This window comes from Hippoglossus stenolepis, chromosome 21, assembly GCF_022539355.2.
Source record: "Hippoglossus stenolepis isolate QCI-W04-F060 chromosome 21, HSTE1.2, whole genome shotgun sequence".
Lineage (NCBI taxonomy): Eukaryota > Metazoa > Chordata > Actinopteri > Pleuronectiformes > Pleuronectidae > Hippoglossus > Hippoglossus stenolepis.
Genome location: NC_061503.1, coordinates 19,134,592 through 19,157,922, shown reverse-complemented (window position 1 = coordinate 19,157,922; position 23,331 = coordinate 19,134,592). Strand labels below are relative to the sequence as shown.

Genomic DNA, 23,331 nt, shown 5'->3' with positions numbered 1-23,331 from the left:
GTAAACAAACCCTGTAGAATAACCTGCATGTGTGTGTGAGTTTATTTATTTTGGATCAAATGTCCTTGGAGCTTCTAGTCACAGGAAGTCAAAGGTTCCACAGACGACCTGCGTTTCCACCACGGTCCAAACACCAGGGAAGAGTTGGCAAATTAACCAAGCGGTTCTACTGCAGTCCACCAGGGGGCAGTATTGCAGAATGCTACACAACAATCATTACGCTACACAAATCCAGCAACACAATAACAAAAGTAAGCATGGAGGATATTCTGATCATGCTGCTGTTGACTAGAAAAGAGATGAGCATGCGAAACAAAGCGAATACAACTCTAAGTTTCCTGCATACACACAGGAATGCACACACACACACACACACACACACACACACACACACACACACACACACACACACACACACACACACACACACACACTAGGGGGTTTAACAACTTGTCTTTCCTTAAGTAAGTGGAGTTCCTCGTCTGGTGGAAAGTTTTTCTAATGTTTTGGGAAAATATAGGGTTACTGCAGTGTGTGTGTGTGTGTGTGTGTGTGTGTGTGTGTGTGTGTGTGTGTGTGTGTGTGTGTGTGTGTGGGTGTGTGTGTGTGTGTGTGTGTGTGTGTGTGTGTGTGTGTGCATTCCTGTGTGTATGCAGCAAACTTAGAGGGCGGTCTGAGTTGCAAAACCTCCCCCCTACACTTTCCTCACTTCACGTACATCTGAAATCCATTTGTTACACACATACTCAGACACACACACACACACACACACACACACACAGAACAACCTCTCCTCCTTATATAACACAATAATCAGGTTTGGAGTTTGGAGCTTGGATTTGTTCACATACAGACGCTCGGCTTCACTCGACCAGGGAGGGTTCACAGTACATTTCTGCAGTTTCAGGGATTTTGGGTACGTAACAACACTTTTACTTCTTCCAAAACGGCAACAACTCAGTTGCAGAGTTTAACAAAAACGACACACTCCGTCATGCACACCAAAAATAGCTGGATTTCAGCAGTTCTTGAGTCATGGAAGTGGCTGATCTCTGGGCTGAGGGGCGTGCAGTCGGATTCCTCTCCCCGTTTCCTCGACAGCAAACATGCAGAGACCGGACTCTGCTCTGTTTTGTGGCCTGTCAGCGAGGCCCTGCTGCTGGATGAGGAGATAAGAGACCACTGAGCTCCTACAGCTGTAGAAACAGTCCAGGAGCAACTTTCTCTTGGTTTAATCTGCAAATCCAGGCCACAGACACAATATAGGAGATGAAGTCTGAGAGATATTAAAGCGTGGAACTGTATTTTGATAAGTAAGGAAAACACAAGAGGCTTTTTAGACGCGCTGTAACCAATTGATTAATCAATAATTAATTTCATTATCACAGCATCTAAGAGTCAAAGGTGCTTGTTTGGTTTAGTTCAACCAACTGTTCAAAACCCCAAATAGAAATAAAAAGTGTTGGTAAATCACCAGATTCTCACATTTCAAAGCCGTGAACCAGCAAATGTTTTTCTGCATTGACGATTGATTGATTATTTGGTGGTTAATCAGGACCTAATATGATTTTTTCACACACGTCAGCATTAATGTTTGCTGATTTAAAAACGTTCAATTCAAGCTCTATATATTTGGTTGATTTGTGTTTTGTTTTGATCCGTAGTTATTTATAGTTTAGAAGTTTATATTTCAGGAAAACGTAATGATAACTTCCTGGGTGGAGGTGATACATGTGATGTGGTTCCATTGGTTGTGGCAGGTTGCAATCTGCTTAAAGTTCAGTGGGAGGGAAAATAAATACTTGACACACAAATAATGAAATAAGTATAAAATGCACAGTTGCTTGCAGATAACTTGTTTGTTTCCTTCTTCTCCTCAGAGTTCAGTCATGGAGAGCATCCCAGGACTTTCTCTTCTCCTTCTGGTGGCGAGCGTGTCCATCCTGACGAGTCCCAGCGTCCTCGGTGGAAAGATCCTGGTGTTCCCGGTGGACGGCAGCCACTGGGTCAACATGAACCTGCTGATCCAGAGCCTCCACGCCCGAGGCCATGAGGTGACCGTGGTCCGCACGACCACGAGCTGGTACATCAAGGAAAGTGCTCCACATTACCGCTCCATCACCGTCACGCTGCCGGAGGCCATCGGCACGGAGTACGAGGAATTTTTTTCCGACCTCCTGAGCAAGATGTTGTCTATCAAGAAAGAGGGGCCGTCTCTATTTGCATTTGTGAAGTTTTACTGGGAAATGCTCACCAAGCTGTCGAAAATTCACCAACAGGCCAGCATGTTGGTGGTAGAAATATTTGAGAATAAGACTTTAATGCAGAGCATCCGCGATACTCAGTTTGACATGGTTCTTCTGGACCCAGGTTTGCCTGTCGGGGTTGTGGTGGCTCATGAACTCAAGCTGCCGACTGTTTACAACGTGCGATGGATCACCAGTGGAGAAGGGCATTTCGTGGTCGCTCCATCACCAACATCCTACGTCCCAGTTTCAGGACACGTCGTGTCGGACAAGATGACGTTTGTGCAAAGAGTGAAAAATTCCCTCCTCTACGTCCTGAACAATTGCATTGACAAGCTCATCGTGAGCCCTCACTATGACATACTGGTGGACAGGTACTTTGGTCCAGATGTAAACTTTTATCATCTGCTACAGGGAGCAGACATCTGGCTCATGAGGGTGGACTTTGTCTTTGAATTCCCCCGACCCACCATGCCCAACATCGTCTACATTGGTGGTTTTCAGTGCAAACCATCTAAGCCTTTATCAGCAGAGCTGGAGGAGTTTGTCCAGAGTTCAGGAGAGCATGGCTTCATCCTGATGTCTCTGGGCACCCTGGTTAAAGGCCTGCCTGTAGAGATCACCTCTGAAATCGCTGCTGCCTTTGCCCAACTTCCTCAGAAGGTCATATGGAGGCATGTCGGAGAGCCCCCAAAGAATCTGGGGAACAATACCCTTGTGGTGAAATGGATGCCCCAGAACGACCTCTTGGGACACCCGAAGGTTAGAGCCTTTGTGGCCCATGGTGGTACGAACGGGATCTACGAGTCCATGTACCACGGCGTTCCGATTGTAGGCATTCCTCTTCTGTTTGACCAGCACGAGAACATTTTGAGGTTGGAAACTCGAGGTGCCGCCAAGTCGGTCGATACGAACACAATCACGCAACAGAACTTTCTGGAAACATTACAGGAGGTTCTTCACAATCCCTCGTACAGAAACAACATGGAGCGTCTCTCCGACCTTCATCGGGACACACCGATGCATCCTCTGGAAACTGCTCTGTTCTGGATTGAGTTCGTCATGAGGCACGGAGGTGCTTCACATCTACGCACTGAGTCCTATAAGATGCCCTGGTACGCACATCATTCTGTGGATGTTATATGCTTATTGTTAGCAATTCTGTTGGTGCTGACGGCAACTGTAGTGGGATCAATACGTTTCCTGTGCTCTCGACTGTGCAGGAGGAGAAAACCCAAGCAGGAATAGTAACAGACGTCAAATATTTCAAACGATAAAGCTTTTATATACTTTACCCCAAGAAACCAACAGTTAACTGATGATTTTAGATAATTGCTGATCCTCATCTGAAAAGAAACTGAATGGTCTTAGAGATCTGGTCTGCACATGGGATTTAATGACCGTAAAGAAAATATATAATATCAGCAGGCTTATCCTTCAAATGATTAATCTTAGCCACAGACTGTAATTAAAGATGGCCGACACGTCTCCAGCTCCTCCCGATGTACAAAATGAAGCTAAGTTATCCTGGACGCGGCCATCTTGTGTTTCTGACGTTGTTTGGCAGGAAAGTCTGTGCAGAAGTGATCGTGGTGGGGAGGCGTGGCATCAAGGTTCCGCTGACACACACGCTCGACCAATCACAAGTCAGTCTGGGCTGTCAATCATGACATTTATCGCATGAAATAACAAAATCAAACTCATCAGAAACATGAACATGGAGGAGGCAGGGTTTATGACCCAGACTGCAGTTAGCCACCAGAGGGCGATCAAAATGATTCGGCTTCACTTCTGGGGAGTTGTCATGTCGTCCATCTTTATTTACAGTCGATGATTTTAACACATGAAATTGCACAAGATGAAGCTGTGAATAAAAATGTGAATAAGCTACATTTCTGAAATTGTAAAATGTCGGTGGATAAATATTTATCCATTTAAAAAAAAAAAAATAGCTATCAACATTTCAAAATCAATTCTTCTATTTTCTTTATTGTTTGTTATTATCACTTGAATAATGAAAAATCATTTGTATAATTTTTTACTAAATGAAAATAAAAAAGTAAGAGAGGACACTTTTTTTTAAACGTGCATTATTGTTATATTAAAACTCAGATTTGAATATATATGAATAATTATGTTAGAAAATGATTGCATCATAGATACTTTCCGACAATTTTCTCCCGTGTACAGAGAAATATATGAAATGAGAAATAAAAATGTTGGTGGACGAGCTAAAACTTCTTTTCACAGATCCATCTGTAAGCGATCTTACAGGAAGCGTCCATCCAGGACTTGAGTGCGTCCTCCGACGTGTCGATGTGTCCACAGTCTTCTCCCAGAGGGTCGTCCAGCTTCCAGTCGTCCGGCTCCGCTCCCACTCCCGGTCGGCTCAGCCAGTACCTGCAGGGGGAGCAGCTGAGTCATTATCGCAAGGTCACGAGCAGAAACTGTGACTGAACTCACGAGTGACTGTCGAGGAAAAACACCGCTCAGTTAAACTTTCAAAGTTTCTTTTAAAAGACTGTATCGAGTAATTTGCCTCGAAAATGTTTGTTTATTCATATTTAGTTTTTTTTTACAGTGTAGTTAACAGGGTGAAAATAATAGTAATTAATTTAATTTTGTAATTTTTTCAAAAGTTGGTATTTTAAATTTTAAATATATTCAAACATTTTAGAAATTCTTTGTAGTTAACATTTAAAAGACCTTCAACATATTTGGATCTCGAGATATTTTGTGCGGAGCTTTAAAGTGATTTCAGACTGTGACATGATAAAATAAAACATGATAGTGTATAAAATAATATAATAAACATACTGTCATGTTTTACAGTGTTGAAACAGACCAGGAGAAACGGTAACTGACAGAAAACAGTCGAGGGAAATTTAGATATTTCGTTTATCAATTAAAAACTTGCTTTTTAAAGGAGAAAGTAAAGTTGAAAAGACTCGACTCAAAATAAGAACCGGTTCTTTTAGATATTTACAGATTCTATGTTGAATCGATCACATTTGAATCCAGCGTTGTGACTCACTGCTCGTCTGGAGCGACTCTGCTGCCGTCCACCCAGCGCCAGTCCCCCTCCTCGTCTTCGTCACTCAGACCGATCCACAGTCTGGTGCCGGACGGGTCCGGAGTCCGACTGCTGCCGAAAATAAACTTCTGAAAAACAGAATAAAATGAGAAGATTTCAGATTATATACATATAAACTAATCTTTATTTAAGAAAGTAACTACACTGCAACATGCCGTGGTCTTTTCCTCCCCCACCTGTTCTTGTTCACTGTTGATGACGAGCAGGTCGCCCCCTTGTGTCCGGCACCAGGACTTGCTGGCGCTCCAGTTCAGCGTGCGCGAGGAGAAGTAATAACACTTTGACTCAAACTGTTTCCAGCTGTTGTGACAGTTTTTGCAAATTCGCTCTGTGAAAAATAAGATGAAGAAAGTGAGAGTTCAGTTAGATTTTTGGGGTCAAGGGTCAAGGTCGCCGTGACCCACAAAGCACTTTTCTTGCCTTGTGATAAGAAAAGATATGATATACATCAGGATCACGAGGAGAGAAACTTCTGTGAACACTGAGGAACTCTGACGTACCTCTGGTCTTCTGATTAGCCACGGGGCAGCGGAGGTCTAAAGAGCGATAGGCCTCGTTCGACGAATGCACGTCCGCCGCCATCTGCTCGACCTCCGTCGTCCTGCGCCCCTCCCGCTCCGCCGCCTCCTGTTGCTCTCTCACCAGCACCGCGCTCAGGTTCTGGTTTTGTTCCTGAAGCTGCGTTACTTTCTCCTGAAGCTGCTCCAGGTCGTCCTTTGAAAAGGCTCCAATCACCTCGGTCAGATTCTGAATTTCTCCTTGAAACTTGTCGTTGATTTCCAGGAGCTCCTGATTCTCTCCCTTCACCTGGATCATCTCGTCGCTCAGGAGGTCGCTCGTCTCGGACAGTCGTCGTGTCTCCTCCTGCAGGCGAGTGTTGGAACTGAGCAGAAGGTGGATGGTCTGAGACATGTTCAGCCTCTGTTCCTCCTGCTCCGATGAGTATTGACCCAGTTGTTCGTGTTCGTGCGTTAGCTGCGTGTTCGTGGACGTAAGATTCACGATTTTCTCTGTTAACTCGCTGCTTTTCCAACTCAAAGCCAGATTTGTGGACTCGAGCTCAGCCGTCGTCCTGTTGACGAGTTCGTTCCGTTCGTCCAGACGAGAGTTTTGCTCCTTTAAGATTTCATTGTCTCTTTTGAGCTTGTTGTTTTCTTTGGTGAGAGAACTGTGTCTGTCGCTCAGGCTCTGGTGGCTGAAGAGCTTCTCTGACTTCCTGTTTGTTTGGTGAGTATCTGAAAGATAAAAACAGAGCGGAGGGCTATTCAGCTGCAACATGACACTTCACCACTAGATGTCACTAAACCCCACACACTGCACCTTTAAACCCACCAGGAACTAACAGAACATGAATACTTACACAGGACGGCCAGAGCTGCACAGGTGGCGAGCAGCAACACACAGAGCGTCGAGAGGACGACCACCGCACAGAGACGATGACACGTCCCTTTGTTTCTGGTGCAGAGGAAACGTGAAGCTACAACACACAAAATACAAATTAATACAATAATAATCATCATTCGTATCAGTTGTATCAGTGATTTATCGTCTTTTATCGCAATCTTAAAGTAACGTTAGATTTTATTGTGTTAACAACCTTCATCCTCTGATTTTAGCTTCTGTTCTGTTTTATCTTTTTTCATGTGAAGCACCTTGAGCTGCATTTCAAACCATGAAGAGTGTAATATTAAAAAAGTTTGTTATTATTCTGGAGGTGTGTCCAGATGTGCAAAATCTCTCTATTTCAACAAGAACAAGGTTTTTTAAACCATTTCCCCCAAACTGCAGTTGGTTGTGTATCATTTTATTTCTCATTTCCTCTAATAATCCCACTTTATGTTGTTTTCCTCGTTCGGTATTTTATTGAAACCTGATTCTTTAAATCAAAATCCTGTGAATTACTGTATAATAACACGACTGTCTGAAGATTTCCTCGTTAATGCTCATTTTAATAAACAAGTTTAAATGTTTTTTAAGGATTAAATCATAAATTACAGAAACATTATAGAGAAAACACTTCTTATTATAACTCCTGAGTTCATATCCACTCACACATGTCCGGCTCCTGCTTGGCTGACGGGGCGGCGGCGGCTCCTCGTGCCGCCGGGTTGTTGATCCTCGTGAACCACTGGTGACCGACCATCGTACCTGAGCAGACGTGGAGCAGCAGAATAAACACACAGAGCAGATCTGCCTTCTGCGAAACTCTGATAACGTCAGGACTTTAAAATACAAACGGTTTAAAAAGGCCCTTTGTGTTCGAGGTGTCGAGGGTCACAGGTGTCGGTGCGGTCGACTGGTTTTAGAATCTTTAAAAAAAAGGTTTCTGTGGTTTTCTTGTTGTGAATCACAAAAGAGAATCACACTCTTTTTCTGTAGCAGCATCTCACACGTGCTGATTCACGCACAGACACACACACACACACACACACACACACACACACACACACACACACACACACACACACACACACCAGGAAGCAACATTTCTTTAACATGTACTTTTATACTTATACTTCTTATACTTTATCACATTTGAGCAGGAAATGTTGAACTTTTCCCTCCAGAGCTGCAGCTACAGATGAACATGGACAATAAATAATATAAATATGATCATCTTATAAAATCCTGTTTGGTGCATTGTTAAACAAACAAATATATAAAATCCTCATATTTAGTAAATTAATAGATTGAAAATTAATGAAAATTCTTCGTGCATGTTCAAGAATCAGTTTTTATAATCCTTTAATAAAACTGTATTTAATTAAGACACCTTTAACTCAGTATTTAAATTTAATGCTGCTTTTTTATTACTATTATTACTTTTACAGTTAAAGTTATTTTGAAGCTCACGATTGTACACACACAGAGTACATACCTATTTTATATACCTATAATTTTCTATACATAAGACCAACCTATAAAACATGATGCATTACTCTACATTATACTAAACCATCATGCATCAGTACTAATAATCCTCCACTGCAGGATAATACAGTTCCCTTCTGATGAGTATTTCTGATACTTTAAATACATTTGGTAATACTTTATATTTAATCACAATAATATTAACTACATATTAGAAGAACACTGACTCTGTATTTGTCGTCATGAAGCATTTTATTAATGTTGTATTGTGCGTTCATCATCAGAATCCTGTGCATTGATCGGCAGTAAAGAAGCTGTTGTACAAAAATACAATATATTTATTAATAATTTATACATATATATATAATAAAGATCTAATATTCATAATAACATGCAGCTAGTTTAATTTAAAATAAACTGCTAACGAAGATCTGACGTCTTTTAAATCACTTCTTACAACATATCTTTATTAATCCTAGTGCAGCACATGTGTTGACTGATTTATTATTTCATTGTTAATGTTTAAATGTTATTTAATTTCAGATGTTTTACTCCTGTTTCAACGATGTAAAGTGGATTTTGTGGCACATATTTAAAATTGAAACGCACCTTTACATGGTTTCTCTTCCTGTCTATTTCCCACTGTGTCAGAAAGTTTCCCCCTCGACTGCATCTCCTTCTCTCGCTGAACACAAACACAACAACGTGCAGCTCGGACCCATGAGGTCGGATCAGGACTCACCCGGGATGACGTCTCTCCTGTCGTACACAACACGCTTGTTCCCGATCCTCCTCCTGAACCTCAGCTCGTCTCCAGACGACTGACGGACTCCGTGTCTGCAGCCGAAGAGTCCAACCTTCTCCTCTTCTGCTGCTTCACCTCAAACATCTGCAGACGGATCTGTAATAACGGCCTCTTCTATTTGATGTCACCTTATCTGTCTGAGAACAATGGTCCCTGACGCTGGGATTGTGTGTCTGTGTTTGGTCTTTTAACAGCTCCACTGATTTCCTACTCACACCATTAATCATTTGTTTGATGTTTTGATGCTGAACTTTTAACGCTTCAGACAAATGTAATAAACAAAACTGTAAATTCAAATTTAAATAAAAGAAACGTCACAAACCCTGCAGTTTATTTTACTGAATATGAATCAGTAGGTGGCAGATGTGAGTTACAACCATAGAATCCCTGAAAACATTTCTGTTGTCGTTTTCTCCCTGTTGGCAGCGTGTTGCCGTATTTGCATGTGTTGTGACTTTTTGCAGCTCACGTGTCGTGTAACTGACGAAGTTGTGTTCTTAATTTGCACGTGTCTTTTTTCTATTTGCATGTGTTTCTCTTCATTTGCGGTGAGTTGAGCTCTCTCGGGCCACCGCACTTTACCAATGAGTCAAATAAAACCAGCAAGTCTTTGGCTGATCTGCTGAAACGTAACAGAGCAAGAAACAGACCTCGTTCCATTTTGAGGATCGTGTGTTTGTCTGTTTACAAATTCCACATGAACCAGCTCCACAGGGAAATGAATGTACCAGTTTTGAAATGAACTGAAACGCTCACATAGACTTCTAATGTTTGGCCGTCCACATACTTATGGCCAGGAAGTGAAAATGAAACCGCAGCAGCAGCACGAAGCTTTTAGACACAGATGCAAACATCAGGAGGAGCCGACACAAGACGCTGCCTGTGTTTATCACACTTAATGCTGATTGTGTGATACAGTAAAATGTCAAACATGCTGCTATCAGCAGGACATCTGGTGTCAACAGGCAGATAAGACACACAATGCTCCGTCTCTGCAGGAGACTCAGTCCTGAGCTGCAAGAAACTCGTGTGTGAGAAAATGAGTTTGAACAGCTTCAATCTGCTGAAACGTGAAAATCCAACCCAGTTTATTATGGGACATCAAATATGTAACGTTAGTGAAAAGTTATCTGGTGATTTTTACCTTCATGAATTATGTATTCTAGTTTTTATTATTGTAATGGGTCACACGTTAAGTGTTTTTATTCTTTTACACTTTTGTGTTATTTTATTTTCTATGGGCTTTTACTCTGTAACTTTGTTTTGAGAAGTGCTTTGTCATGAAAGTCATTATTTGTATTATTGGTTTGTAGGTTCATGCAAAAACTTCAGAACAGATTTTAACAAAACCTAAAAATCGAAAAACTAGATTTTTTAAAACTTTCTTTAACATCGTGAGGAAGGAAGTTTTTTGTTTGCTTGATTTTCATACCTGATTTACGGGACTGATATTCATGAGTGTGTGTAAATTTGTGCAAATCCAAATAGAAATCTGGATCTGTAGTGAATTTAAATGTGGTTTCATGGGAGGTTACACACCTGTGACTGTGGTTTCAGGGTAGATACAATAGTTTATATGAATCTTTAATAGTTTTAGAAATATGTCCAAACAAATGTGAAAGATTTGATGCAGCATTTAAGGGACTTTTAAGAGACATCAATCTGCTGAGTGACATCACAGAAAGTGTGTGTGTGTGTGTGTGTGTGTGTGTGTGTGTGTGTGTGTGTGTGTGTGTGTGTGTGTGTGTGTGTGTGTGTGTGTGTGTGTGTGTGTGTGTGTGTGTGTGTGTGTGTGCTGCATACAGAGGACAAGCAGCGCTGGTGTTAGCGACACTCTGTGCTAATGGTTCCTCCTCCTCTTTATCTTCATCGCCTGTTTACGACTCAGCAGGAAGCAACATTATCACGGGGGCTCTTATCTTCAGGGGGTCAGCGTGTGTTTCTACACTTGTGAGAACTCTCCTCTGAATAATATGCCGACTAAACCTGAAACTAAGCTTCAACGTCCAGAGCCACGTCGCAAAGATAGCAAACACACACAGGTCTGCACAGTGATACCAGGAACCGCAGCTTTTTACATGAAGGAGCTTTTCTTAGAAACTTCACACTGTGTCATCTCAGATCACAGATTCCATTTTTTTAAAGCGTGAAGTTCTAATGAGTCATTCTGGTGCCTGTAAATTTAAAATAAGAGAGGATGAAGCAGTAAACTTTAAACTGAATAACAAGAGGATCATTACGAGACGCTTTTCAACAAATAACGTAGCCTTTATAAAACCTTGTACTTCAAACACATATTCAGTTTCTGTATGTATTTTTGTACATATCATGAAATCAACAGTATTTATAACATATTCTAGACTTAATTTCTGTTTTAAACACAATTATTCACTATATTTCAGTGTATTTCACTCATACCTGCAGTGTCTGTATAAACTGCATGAACGGATGCTCCAACACATATATACTTTAGACAATAGAGGGTTCTGGCATCAATTCGTGTTTCGTGTTTCCTGTTTCAACACGACAGCGCCTCCGTGTGCAGCGTCACATTTCACGGGGACCAAAACATCATCCAAACTTTTAAAGAATAACTGTTTATTTAACCAGGTTTCATTGAATTGTTTCCGTTCAGTAAAAACTCACAGCAGATTCTCTGTGAGTCGGCGTCTAACCGTCTCACTCTTGGACTTTGCTCTTCCAAACCACCAGGTAGACGAGGACGGGGATGATGCTGACGGGGATGAGCGTGAGGACCATCACCAACCAGTGCGGCGCGTCCTCAAACACCAGCTCCTCATTGCTGCAGTTGTGGAAGTACTGGGAGTGGATGGAGAGGAAGAAGTCTTGAGTGTCCTGGTTTGGATAAAAGCAGTCGACAGAGTTCGACAGCTTCTCCAGACACCGCGTGAGGTCGCTGTACGGCCTGAAACAGACGCAGGAAACACGAGTTGATGAAATGATGAGTTATCAAGTGAAAAATCATCATCGCTCTCAGGTTCCAACTTCTCAAACAGCTAATTTAATCTTTATCGGGTTTTGTATCATTGTGAACTAAGTGTTGTTGAGTTTTTGATCATTAATCTGACAACAGGCAGTCGGAACTTCAAGGCTTGTTTATGCTCAGAGTTCGATTCAGAAATAAAGACGAAACTGACAAAACGGAGCAGTACCACTGGAAATCACATGGGGGCGGTGTAGCCAATAGTTCATTTTACCTGGTGACGGTTATATCTTGTTTACTCTCGTCTTAGTCTGCTGTTAATATTCCATTTTTCTTGTTTTCATTCTTATATCCTAAATGTTTTATGTGATGCAGTTCATCTCACATTTTATGCATGAATTGTGCTATAAAGGTTTATTATTATTATTATTATCATTATTAGAATAAGCAGTCTGACGGCGTCACCTTAAGCATTTTTCTTTCTTTAAAGAACAAATAACGAATCAAGAAATTCAAACTGATGTTAGTTGGAACCAGAAGAAACACATGTTACATGTTTTAGAAGCTTTCATTTTCACTTTTCTGGGTCTGGTCTGATATTTGGTCACATTTTTACTCAACGTTAAAACCAAAGAAAGAAAGTTTTCTTTTCAATCCATAAGGAAATTAAAATAACCTCACGAGTCTGTGAGAAACTGGATTCCTCCCTTTTGAAATTGGACCATCAGTGCAACATGTCTGTCTGTAGCTGGGACTGAGGGACTGAGGCGTCCGAGGTTTAACCATTTCCTCTCGGAACATAAACAGCAGGACCGACTGAGGCTGTGGGAGTGGGGGGTAAATGAGCTGAAGGAAGAGCCAATCAGACCCCTGCGTTTACCCTGCAGGGCGGAGGCCGACCGCCTCAGACTCGGTGACGGACATTTCCACAGTCGTTACAGACTTTCACACACACTCTGCTTTTTACAGCTTTATACTTCTATGGTTTTAAAGTAATTGTTGCGTGTGGGATGACAATTAAAACAGTAAAACCTTGTTTTTAAAGCACGGCAAGGAAATAAAGGTGTAAGATAAAAAATCGAAGGTAGCAACAAAGCGAACAAACAGCGACGTGTAATTCTAGCGAAGATCCGCGCGTAGTACCTGCTGATGTGCTCCAGGTGGCACCAGTTTTCTGAGCTGATCGTGAACATTACGTTGTGAAATTCTGTTCCACAGTGGATGTCACTGGCGAAGACCAGCAGGGCGTGATCACAGTGTCTGCGAGGAGACGTCGTGCCCGGGTCCTGAAACCTCTCTGCACAAACACAACACACATGAACTAACACACACGTGTCACATTTAGTTTCGTACAGGCAGTGATAGAGTTCCCTTTTCCTCACCGTCATCCTCGCTGATAAACGTCCGGTTGTTATTTTCCAGTTCCGCCTCAATGAGACTCTTCTCCTCTCCGTACAAACTGGACGTCACATTTTCTGCAGGAAAAACAAATATTCATGTTTGACTAATAAATGATCCTCAGTTATCGCTGAGAAGAGAATTCGTACAAACAACCGATGAACGAGGATGGAGCTGAGGGGATTTGGGGATTCATTGAATAGTTGTTGATGCCGAGATCATAACGAAAAAAAACACAAATTCCACCAATCTGTGAATTCTGTTTCATACAAAATTTTGAATCTTTGTAGTTTCCTTCAACTTTAACCAGTCGTAGAAGCCTGTTACAGAAACCTGAACTTTTTCCTCCAGTGTGACTGTGGAAAAGGTTTTTAAATTCAATCCTATGTGATTTTACAAAAAGGAGAAAAATTGCAAGAATCCTGATAAAGTTTTAAAATAATAAAATAAAAATGTTTCAGCACAATGAGCATAAAACATTACTGACGTGTTCAAATCTCACAAATGGAGTAAAGATGATTGAGTAAAAGTTAAAACAAAACGTAACAGATTTCAGTTTCTGAGATTCTTTCTTTGTCACAGTAACCTGATCATTTCATAACATGACGTTTGAATATGTCACCTCTTGACTCAGAAGATCAATAATGAAAATAATCCTTAGGTGCAGCCGTAGATATTAATATGATTAACTGAAAATCATCTGAGCAACAAGTTTGTTAAATGATTCAATTATATTTTTAATAGTAGCTAAAACTCCAGGATCTGTTCTAAAACGTTTTCTTTAATGACGACGGATTCAAATCTTGTTCCTGACGAACAGAAGCATCAACATTTTACATCATCTGACATTTAATAGATCAGATAACTGAGAGTTAATGAGATGAATTAACAGAGAATGATGATAAGTTGTAGACGAGAGATGAAAAATGAGATGTTTTACCGTCGGTGGAGACACCGAAGGTTTGGTTCCCCTCAGCTCTGCTCCGCTCTTCCGCCGTCACGTTGGCAGTTTGTGATTTAATACCTGCGAACACAGATTTCAACACATTTTAAAAGAGACTCTCTCCAGTCGCTGAAATGACCCGTCTGTGTTTTTCCTCCATCGGTTCCACTGACTCCGAGAACAATGGAAACGCTCATGGAAACGTGCAGGAAACAAAAGACAAAAACAACAGGAAATCCAAAAAGAGTTCAACTTAAACCAATGTTTTAAAAATCTAAATGAAAGGTGAAGTCAGGTAGGTACCTGCGATCAGAAGAGGACAGAGCAGGAACAGGATCATGGTGGAGCGGCGGTGGGGAACCTGCGAGGCCGGTGTGTGACCTGAGGTGTCACGATGACGACTCCGAGCAGAGTGGGTTCATGAGGAAGAAGCCCAACCCTCTTTATCTTGGCTCTGCTCAGTGTGTGTGTGTGTGTGTGTGTGTGTGTGTGTGTGTGTGTGTGTGTGTGTGTGTGATGTCCCTGAGAGACAAACAGGCCCACAGTACGACAGTAGGATGGGGCAGGGAGGGGAATCGAACCATGACCGTGCATGTGAAGAGAAAAACAAAATCTAATTGATCTAAGTGACAACTGGTCAAAACTTTGACGATTCCCTAAAGGCAGATTTGAGATATGTTTTGTGAGGTCACTGTGACCTTCGACCTTTCACCACCAAATTCTAATCACTTCATCCGTGAATCCAACTGAATGTTTGAAACAAATTTGAAGAAATTCGCTCGAGGTATTTTTGAGATATCGTGTTCACAATGGAATCACAACCTGACGACATAACACCTCCGTCCACTAGGTGTCGCCAGCACGGACAAATAAAAGGAGTTTTTTGGACAATGACAAAAAAAAAATTCGCATTTCAAGAATAAAGATGAAGTTTAACCATCGATTTGTTGTTGTTTCAGTTTGCACCAGATGTTTATTAATCTGTCACTGTAAAGACTCAACAAATGAACGATCCCGATTCACTGACGTTTTCTTAAACCTGCAAAAACTAACGAGCATTATCTAAAGATTAAATTAAACATGAGTGAGCTGTTTTTCTTAACGATCTCCAGAAGGAACCAATGAGCTCGAGGCCTCAGACGAACACGACGAAATACAAACAGATTAAAACTAGATTAGTATGGAAATAGTCGTTTCGTACGTTTCCATCTTTACGGATGATTCCGTCTGGTTTGTCCTCGCCCGGCCTCGAGGCTCCGTCCACGTAAACACCCGATAAAATCTCCTGCAGTGGAAAAGACGGATGGGCGGGGGGATGTCGGGGGGGCACGGCCCAGTTTCCTGCTCCTCCCCAGAGTCTGTAAAAACGCTTTTCAGGGATTTCCTCCTTCATTTGGGGGCAGTGACACACACACACACACACACACACACACACACACACACACACACACACACACACACACACACACACACACACACACACACACACACACAGGAGCCAGAATCAGGAAGCTGGTGCAGCACGAAAGATAAAAACACAACAACATCTCACAAAGCTCTGTTCAACACTGACGGGCTGGAGTCTGATTTCACCACAAACACACACACACACACACACACACGCGCACACACACACACACACACACACACACACACACACACACACACACACCTTAAATTAAACCGAATCTTAAAACATGTCTTCACCTTAAAATGTGATGGGGGGACTTGATTTTTTGTCCCCTCAAAGAAGACAAGTCCTCATAATGTGAGTGTGTAAACAGATGTGCGGTCCCCACAACGTGAGTAAAACCTGGACTGACCCCTCACACACATACACACACACTTTTGTAGTTTTTGCTGCACATGATTAAAACGTAACAGACACACAATAGAATAAAAACACAAAAACAAGTGACATTTTATCTGCAAAACTTTGGTGGATGAGATTCCGACGTCATCACTAAAAAAACAATGAACGTGATTTTACAATCCGCTCTGACAGAAGTTTCTAATGTGAACTTGTTACTTTCTGTCGTTTGCAAACTTTGTTCAAGCACCTGAAACAGTTTTTATAGAACACAGAGGTTTTTATGATTAACGCTTTAAATTACTGTCACATCCTCTCTTTGCTCCATTATAATGTAAACACTGTGGAGACGAGTCGAGCTGTTGTTTAAACGCTCTGAACATGTTTTTAACACATTTCAACTTCGAAGCTCACGAACACAATGAAGTCGGAGAAAACAACGTCACAACTCCGCAAATGTGAAATTCAGAGGTGAACGCACGGATCGACGAAAACAGAAAGAAGGTGAGGCCAAAGCGCCGCCGCCTGTTGAGCCTGTGCACGGGTTGAGGAGTCGGACACTAGTTTCACATCGTGAACAAACAAACAGGGAGGGTCGACTTCTGTGGTGAAAGAAAACCACAAAGTGGATCCACACAAACAGCTCAGAACAACCAGAGCACATCTGGAGCACAGCACCAGATCACTGCGGTTTGATGCTCGTCACCTTTAACTGAGCAGAGCCCGCAGCACAGGGGTGAAACACACACACACACACACACACACACACACACACACACACACACACACACACACACACACACACACACACACGAGAGATATCATCAACAAGATGGTAAAAACTGTGACAGTGGCAGAGCAACTAGGGTTCAGAGGAAGAGGAGGGTCAAACACTGAGGCTTCTGGGGGAAACAAATGTATGTGTGTGTGTGTGTGTGTGTGTGTGTGTGTGTGTGTGTGTGTGTGTGTGTGTGTGTGTGTGTGTGTGTGTGTGTGTGTGTCTGTGCACGAGGACAGATCTAGAGCATACAGAGCCGACTGTGTGAGGGGTTTCTCAGCGGGAAGTCCAGGGAATAAACAACAGGTGTAATTTAAGTGGTTTTTTTTGGAAAGTTTCAAGATGGAACAGGAAGTGCAATACAACAGTTTTGGTTTCTGTGCGCTTGTTAAACAACTGCTCACCTCATTAAATCAATAATCAATAGGAGAGATCACACGCTTCAATAAAGAGGCGGGAAAAAATTCACAAATCAGGGGAAATTTACAGGTCGAAGAAACATCTGCACTGACGGAGACGAGGCCAAAACCACAAAACACTCAAAAATACAATACAATCAAAAGAAACGATATTTACAAACGAATAAATACATTTTTCTTTTTTTCAGGCATTTTATAAACCAGGTGATTAAATCCTGGTTCTAAAAGTTTGACTTGATTTTAGGTTGATTTGGAATTTGAGGTCGTGACCCGATTTCTTTCTCTTGTTAAGAAGGAACAAACGTACGTGGGATAAAAATGTGATCGTAAATTCAAAATCCCACAAAACAATTTATTAGATACAGACATCTGATGATGACAACCCATCAGTGTGTGTGTGTGTGTGTGTGTGTGTGTGTGTGTGTGTGTGTGAGTGAGTGTGTGTGTGTGAGTGTTGTGCGCGTCCGTGCGCGTGTGCCCACAGGTACAGGGGCACAGCGAGGTCACACTGAGCTGCTTCATTGGACGGAGGTGGTGAAGGTTTGTTTTTAAAAAGGTCTGATCCTCAGATCTCGACCTCAGAGACAAGAGGACGACTTCAGGACATGAGGGACACTTCAAACAGCTCAGGTAAGGTCACTGACAGTCTGTGGTTAATCTTTAATAATCTGTTATTTGATACTACGTGTAATTAAATGTTTGGATGCATATGCAGCAAAAGAAACAACATTATTACAAGAAAAACGTATAAGTGAGATATTTCTCAATGGATAAATGATTTTTACTAATTTAATTTCCACGTCAAAGATTTAAAGTCATAATTTTACATTTGAATTGCACACGAGTGAGTTAATAATCAAATATTAAAGCATGAGAAAGTGACCTGAGCTCTTTGTGACTGCAGCTAAATGTGAGAAGTTAAAGTCTCCGATGTTTGTGGTTCTTCACGAATCAAATCAAAACCCTCGTATGAGTCAAAATTAGATTTTCTGTCGCGTTTACACAAGAATATAAAACTGTTTGTGCAGAGACGAGAAATTTATTACGTCCGATTCGTTTCATTGTTGCAAAATGTAAATGTTCATTTAAAATGGAATAAAATATATTTTGTATAGTTTCTGTCGGAAATAAAACTATTGTGTGTCACAATTAAATAAGTCACATGTGATGTAGTTTATGTTGAATCTCAAACCCACACAAAGACACACACACACACAAAGACACACACACAGACACGCACACACACTGTCAAGGAGTCTTCTGATATTGTGTTGTAATTTGCAGTTTTCAGCCTCGGGAGAGGCAGAATAATTTTTTTAAACACTTTAAATTTTTATCAGATCTTATTTATATTTTATAAACACACATATTATGTATTTTATATATTTAAAATGTTTACTCCAACTGAATTAAAGATGAGAATCTTCCATATCGTTGATGTGGTCACATGCAACAGTTAGAAATTATAATTAACTTAATGTGTCATGAACGCTTCACTTCAGACGTGAGGATGCAGAACTTATAGGAAATTATTTCTAAAAGTTTGTAGATAAAGTTGTTCAAATAAAAATCTTTTAATTGAGACATAAAAAAACAAACGATAGTTGAACTTGAAAACGGCAAAAAAACGTCTGAATCCTCTTGGAACTAATTAAGGTGAAAAATATCTCATGTTTATGAAAAAATGTTCACAAATTGGTTGAACCTCACATTTTTTGAGTGTTTGTATAAAAACTTTTGCAGATGTAGAAACATTATGTTTGCGTGTAATTAAAATTTGTGCAGGAATATTTTAAGCAGCGAGATTTCACAAAGGATTTGTTCAAAATCAAGCATAAAATTATTTAATATTTCAATACAAATAGTAACATCACATATTTAATGTGTTTTTTATGTTTAATCTATTTGTCAAAGTGTTTTAACTTATATTAAATTCAAGCTGAAAAACACGTTCATTTTGGTCCACGGTAAAACTATTTAATTATTGTAGCCGTCTTTATCTGCACTTAAAGATTATAAATTTGAATATATAGAATCCTAAAATAAACAACAGGAAATGTATAAAATAAAAATGTGAAAGTTAAAAATAAAAACATAGAATTAAAAAATTACAATAAAAATAGATTGCAGTCGGTGTCACGTCTCGCTGTTCATCCATGATCCCTGTTCCTGCTCCTGAGAACCAGTTATTACTGACTCTTTACAAACTTTACAAACAATCATAAAGTTACCAGCACGTCACTCAGAGCTCTGAGGTCAAACTGTCCCTGAACTTCAATCAAGTGCCACCGGATCTCACACACTCGTGAATATCAGTCGTCTAAGTACGTTTCATTTCTTTCATCGTGATCCACAAATTATCGTCTGAGAAATCAATGAAAATGTCAAAATAAAACATCCGACCTCTCAATATTAAAGAAAGAGAAAAATTCCCGGATCCAAACCGAACTTTCTTGACTCACATCACATCGTTCCGACAAGTTTCGTGAAAATCTGTTCAGTTGATTTTTCTGAAATCTTTCTCACAAACACACAAACCGACCCACAAACAGAACAAAGGAACAAACAGAGCTGAACCTCGTCCTCCCTCTTACCTTCGGGTGAAACTCCTCCGCCGTCGTATCAAGACAAATGAGAATATACAAATACAATATAATATAATATACAAAGTTATGAGTGAAGTTTGAAGTCCTGAGCAGAGACACAGACACAGACACAGACAGACAGAGACCAGTGGAATAGTGTGGGAACTGTTGATGAAGGCAGTTGACACGCGACTCTGACTGATCTGTCGACCTCGGCGCTGCCCACGGTTTCCCCCCCGGTGCCAACGACCTGATGCCAGTCTCACGCAACCTGCTGCGAAATGACTCAAACGTCTGAGTCAGAGGAAGAAGAGGCTGCAGCTCGGCTGATCTACACCTGATATTCAGATTCAAGAGTTTATTGTCATATGCAATGATTACATTAAGCAGTCGCTTGCAATGCAATTCTTGGGTCTCTCCTAGCAATGCTCATAATATTAGTAAAATAAGATAAAATAGAATATCAAAATTAGAATAGAAAATAAAATATATATATCTAAATATATATATATACCTGAATAAAAAAAGCTAAAACATGGATCTAACAAACAAGTCTTTGTGCCAGAGGTGGATCCTGAGGTGGACCAGGGGGTGGGGCCAGAGGTGGACCAGGGGTGGGGCCAGAGGTGGACCAGGGGTGGGGCCAGAGGTGGATCCTGAGGTGGACCAGGGGTGGGGCCAGAGGTGGATCCTGAGGTGGACCAGGGGTGGGGCCAGAGGTGGATCCTGAGGTGGACCAGGGGTGGGGCCAGGGGTGGGGCCAGAGGTGGGGCCAGAGGTGGATCCTGAGGTGGACCAGGGGTGGACCAGGGGTGGGGCCAGAGGTGGATCCTGAGGTGGACCAGGGGTGGGGCCAGAGGTGGATCCTGAGGTGGACCAGGGGTGGGGCCAGAGGTGGATCCTGAGGTGGACCAGGGGTGGGGCCAGGGGTGGGGCCAGAGGTGGGGCCAGAGGTGGATCCTGAGGTGGACCAGGGTGGACCAGGGGTGGGGCCAGAGGTGGACCAGGGGTGGGGCCAGAGGTGGATCCTGAGGTGGACCAGGGGTGGATCCAGGGGTGGACCAGGGGTGGGGCCAGAGGTGGGGCCAGAGGTGGATCCTGAGGTGGACCAGGGGGTGGGGCCAGAGGTGGATCCAGGGTGGGGGTGGGGGGCACTGAATCAATCCCCTGTTCTTTATTATTATTGGAAACTGTGACATCACCAGATGATGATGAAGTTTTGTGAGTCTGATCTACTTTTGACTGTAGTTTCTATTTTAAATCCTCTTTCTAACTATTTCCTCGTGTTGATGTTTCTCACCAGGCATGGATGACTTTGACGACGGCTTTTTGAACGACTCATTCTGGAACATCAGTAACAGCTCGAGTTACTACCCGTCCTCTGATTGGTGTGAGGCTGGCGAGGAGGAGTTCACCATCAAAATGTTCCAGACCTGCGTCTTCTGCCTCATCTTCCTGCTGGGCATGCTGGGAAACTGCCTGGTCATCGCCACCTTCGCCCTCTACCGCCGCCTCCGGCTTCGCTCCATGACGGACGTGTTCCTGTTCCACCTGGCGCTGGCTGACCTCCTCCTGCTCCTCACGCTCCCTCTGCAGGCGGTCGACACTCACCTCGGGTGGATCTTCTCCGTCCCCCTCTGCAAGGCCACGCGAGCCTCCTACGCCGTCAACACCTACAGCGGCCTGCTGCTGCTGGCCTGCATCAGCGTCGACCGCTACCTGGTGGTGGCTCGGGCGCAGGAGATGCTCAGGCTGCGCAGTCAGATTCTGAGAGGAGGGAAGATGGCGGCTCTGGGTGTGTGGGTAGTTGCCGTTCTCCTCAGTCTACCTGAGATCCTCTTCTCCGGGGTGTCGGAGCTCGGCATCGACGACTCGGTGCAATATTACTGTGGCGTGCTAAAGAGCGGAAAGGTCAAGATGGCCACCAACGGAGCCATCATCGCCGTCTTCTGCGTGTCCCTATTCGTTATGGTGACGTGCTACTCTCTGATTGCTCGAGTGCTGTGGGAAGGGAACCGCCATCGTCGAGGGAAGCGGTGGCACCGGCAGCGCACCCTGAAGCTGATGGTGGCGCTGGTGCTGTTGTTCCTGCTCTTCCAGCTGCCCTACACCGTGGTGCTGTCCCGTAAGATAGCGGGGCAGTTCTGCGGCCTTCTGTTGGAGTACGTCACCTGCACTTTGGCGTACGCCCGCTGCTGCCTCAACCCCGTCCTGTACGCCCTGGTGGGCGTTCGCTTCCGCAGCGACGTGCTGAGGCTCGTCCGTGATTCAGGATGTCTACGTGGCCTCTACGTGGTCTCACAGGCGGTGACCTCCAGCTTGCCCTCGTCGACGGCTCTCACCGTGCCCTCAGTTTCCTCCCCGACGCAGCATGAACGCAGCTTCTCCAGCAACGAGATTCCCTCCAAGTTCCAGTTCCCATGAAACAAATGATATCCAGCGACGGGGACGATGCAGCTGACGTCCACGCTGCACTGGTCACATGTTCACCTGCAGAAAACATGAAGCACAGTTACAGAGGCAACGAGCAGGAGGATGAAAACCAACCATCATCGCTCTGGTGATTCAGATGATTCCAACCGAGAACTGAAACTGTATTCTCATACTGTAGGTGGCAGAAGTGAGTCATGCTTCATATTCAGGAGACGTTTGATCATCAAATTCTGTGTGTGTGTGTGTGTGTGTGTGTGTTTCATCATCATCTTTCTCAACCCAAACTTTGACCTGAATGAATTAAATGATCAAATTTAAATTAGAACGTAATGAGGATGCAGGTTACACACACACACACACACACACACACACACACACACACACACACACACGCATTAAGTTTTGTTATGTAGGCTAATCGTCAAAAAGTTGAATTAAATGTTTTTTGTCCTGATGAATATTTTCTTTTCTTGCTTCTGTTATTAAACTTTTTCCATATTTTCCTTTTTATGATAAATAAAACACAAGCAGATCAACATGAAACGTCTCCTCTGAGTAGTTTTGGATTACTTCTCCTTATTTGTTTGAAGGAAACACATTTTATATTTTACATCTTGGTCGAAGGAAATTTTTTAGATTTTAAGGAAAATGTGCAGATCGCCGTCCCGCTGTAATGTAATGTTTTTACCACCAGATGTCGCCCTGTTAACTAGGAGACGACAGTTTATGACCAGATGCAAGTTTTTTTTATTGTTGTGACATAAACAACAGGAAACAAACTTTATTTAATTTACCTTTATTTCAACTGAGTGACAGAAAAACACAGTGTTTAAAGTTCCTCGGCTGAATGAGTCTCACTTCATCCCCTGACGTCACGAGTCTCAGGTCATGTGACCAGGCGTGACCAGGCGTGACCAGGCGTGACCAGGCGTGACCAGGCGTGACCAGGCGTGACCAGGTATCAGTGTGACGCTCATCACTTATTAACCAGCGCTGCTTCCAGTC

At 42.5% G+C, this 23,331-nt stretch overlaps 4 protein-coding genes across 4 annotated transcripts; 2 read left to right on the top strand and 2 right to left on the bottom strand.

Annotated features, from left to right (window-relative positions):
• Nucleotides 1-753: 753 nt before the first annotated feature.
• On the top strand, nt 754-4,483 carry LOC118100520 (UDP-glucuronosyltransferase 2C1). The gene is made up of 2 exons (XM_035145729.2): nt 754-916; nt 1,881-4,483. Exon 2 carries the CDS (start codon nt 1,890-1,892, stop codon nt 3,492-3,494), a length of 1,605 nt encoding a protein of 534 aa, XP_035001620.2. The 5' UTR covers nt 754-916; nt 1,881-1,889; the 3' UTR covers nt 3,495-4,483.
• On the bottom strand, nt 4,311-8,560 carry LOC118100521 (asialoglycoprotein receptor 1). The gene is made up of 6 exons (XM_047338315.1): nt 7,393-8,560; nt 6,701-6,817; nt 5,841-6,575; nt 5,517-5,668; nt 5,281-5,408; nt 4,311-4,646 (listed from the first exon to the last, which is right to left on the bottom strand). Exons 1-6 carry the CDS (start codon nt 7,481-7,483, stop codon nt 4,478-4,480), a joined length of 1,392 nt encoding a protein of 463 aa, XP_047194271.1. The 5' UTR covers nt 7,484-8,560; the 3' UTR covers nt 4,311-4,477.
• Nucleotides 8,561-11,263: 2,703 nt separating this feature from the next.
• Nucleotides 11,264-14,764, bottom strand: LOC118100524 (receptor activity-modifying protein 3). The gene is made up of 5 exons (XM_035145733.2): nt 14,605-14,764; nt 14,299-14,382; nt 13,343-13,435; nt 13,104-13,257; nt 11,264-11,942 (listed from the first exon to the last, which is right to left on the bottom strand). The coding sequence occupies exons 1-5, from the start codon at nt 14,639-14,641 to the stop codon at nt 11,696-11,698; spliced, it is 615 nt and encodes a 204-aa protein (XP_035001624.2). The 5' UTR covers nt 14,642-14,764; the 3' UTR covers nt 11,264-11,695.
• A 2,998-nt stretch (nt 14,765-17,762) lies between these two features.
• Nucleotides 17,763-22,735, top strand: ccr10 (chemokine (C-C motif) receptor 10). Its single transcript, XM_035145731.2, has 2 exons — nt 17,763-17,938; nt 21,197-22,735. The coding sequence occupies exons 1-2, from the start codon at nt 17,914-17,916 to the stop codon at nt 22,315-22,317; spliced, it is 1,146 nt and encodes a 381-aa protein (XP_035001622.1). The 5' UTR covers nt 17,763-17,913; the 3' UTR covers nt 22,318-22,735.
• Nucleotides 22,736-23,331: the final 596 nt, after the last annotated feature.

Bases quoted from the DNA above. Each gene is read 5' to 3' on its own strand.
- LOC118100520 (XM_035145729.2), top strand. From the start codon at position 1,890: ATGGAGAGCATCCCAGGACTTTCTCTTCTCCTTCTGGTGGCGAGCGTG.
- LOC118100521 (XM_047338315.1), bottom strand. From the start codon at position 7,483: ATGGTCGGTCACCAGTGGTTCACGAGGATCAACAACCCGGCGGCACGA. The intron at 6,576-6,700 runs GTAAGTATTCAT...TTTATCTTTCAG, and splicing joins TGCAGCTCTGGCCGTCCTGT to ATACTCACCAAACAAACAGG. The intron at 5,409-5,516 runs GTGGGGGAGGAA...TCTGTTTTTCAG, and splicing joins TCAACAGTGAACAAGAACAG to AAGTTTATTTTCGGCAGCAG.
- LOC118100524 (XM_035145733.2), bottom strand. From the start codon at position 14,641: ATGATCCTGTTCCTGCTCTGTCCTCTTCTGATCGCAG. The intron at 13,436-14,298 runs GTAAAACATCTC...TTTTTCCTGCAG, and splicing joins CTTCGGTGTCTCCACCGACG to AAAATGTGACGTCCAGTTTG. The intron at 11,943-13,103 runs GTACTACGCGCG...CGTCTGTTTCAG, and splicing joins CACCTGGAGCACATCAGCAG to GCCGTACAGCGACCTCACGC.
- ccr10 (XM_035145731.2), top strand. From the start codon at position 17,914: ATGAGGGACACTTCAAACAGCTCAG. The intron at 17,939-21,196 runs GTAAGGTCACTG...GTTTCTCACCAG, and splicing joins GGACACTTCAAACAGCTCAG to GCATGGATGACTTTGACGAC.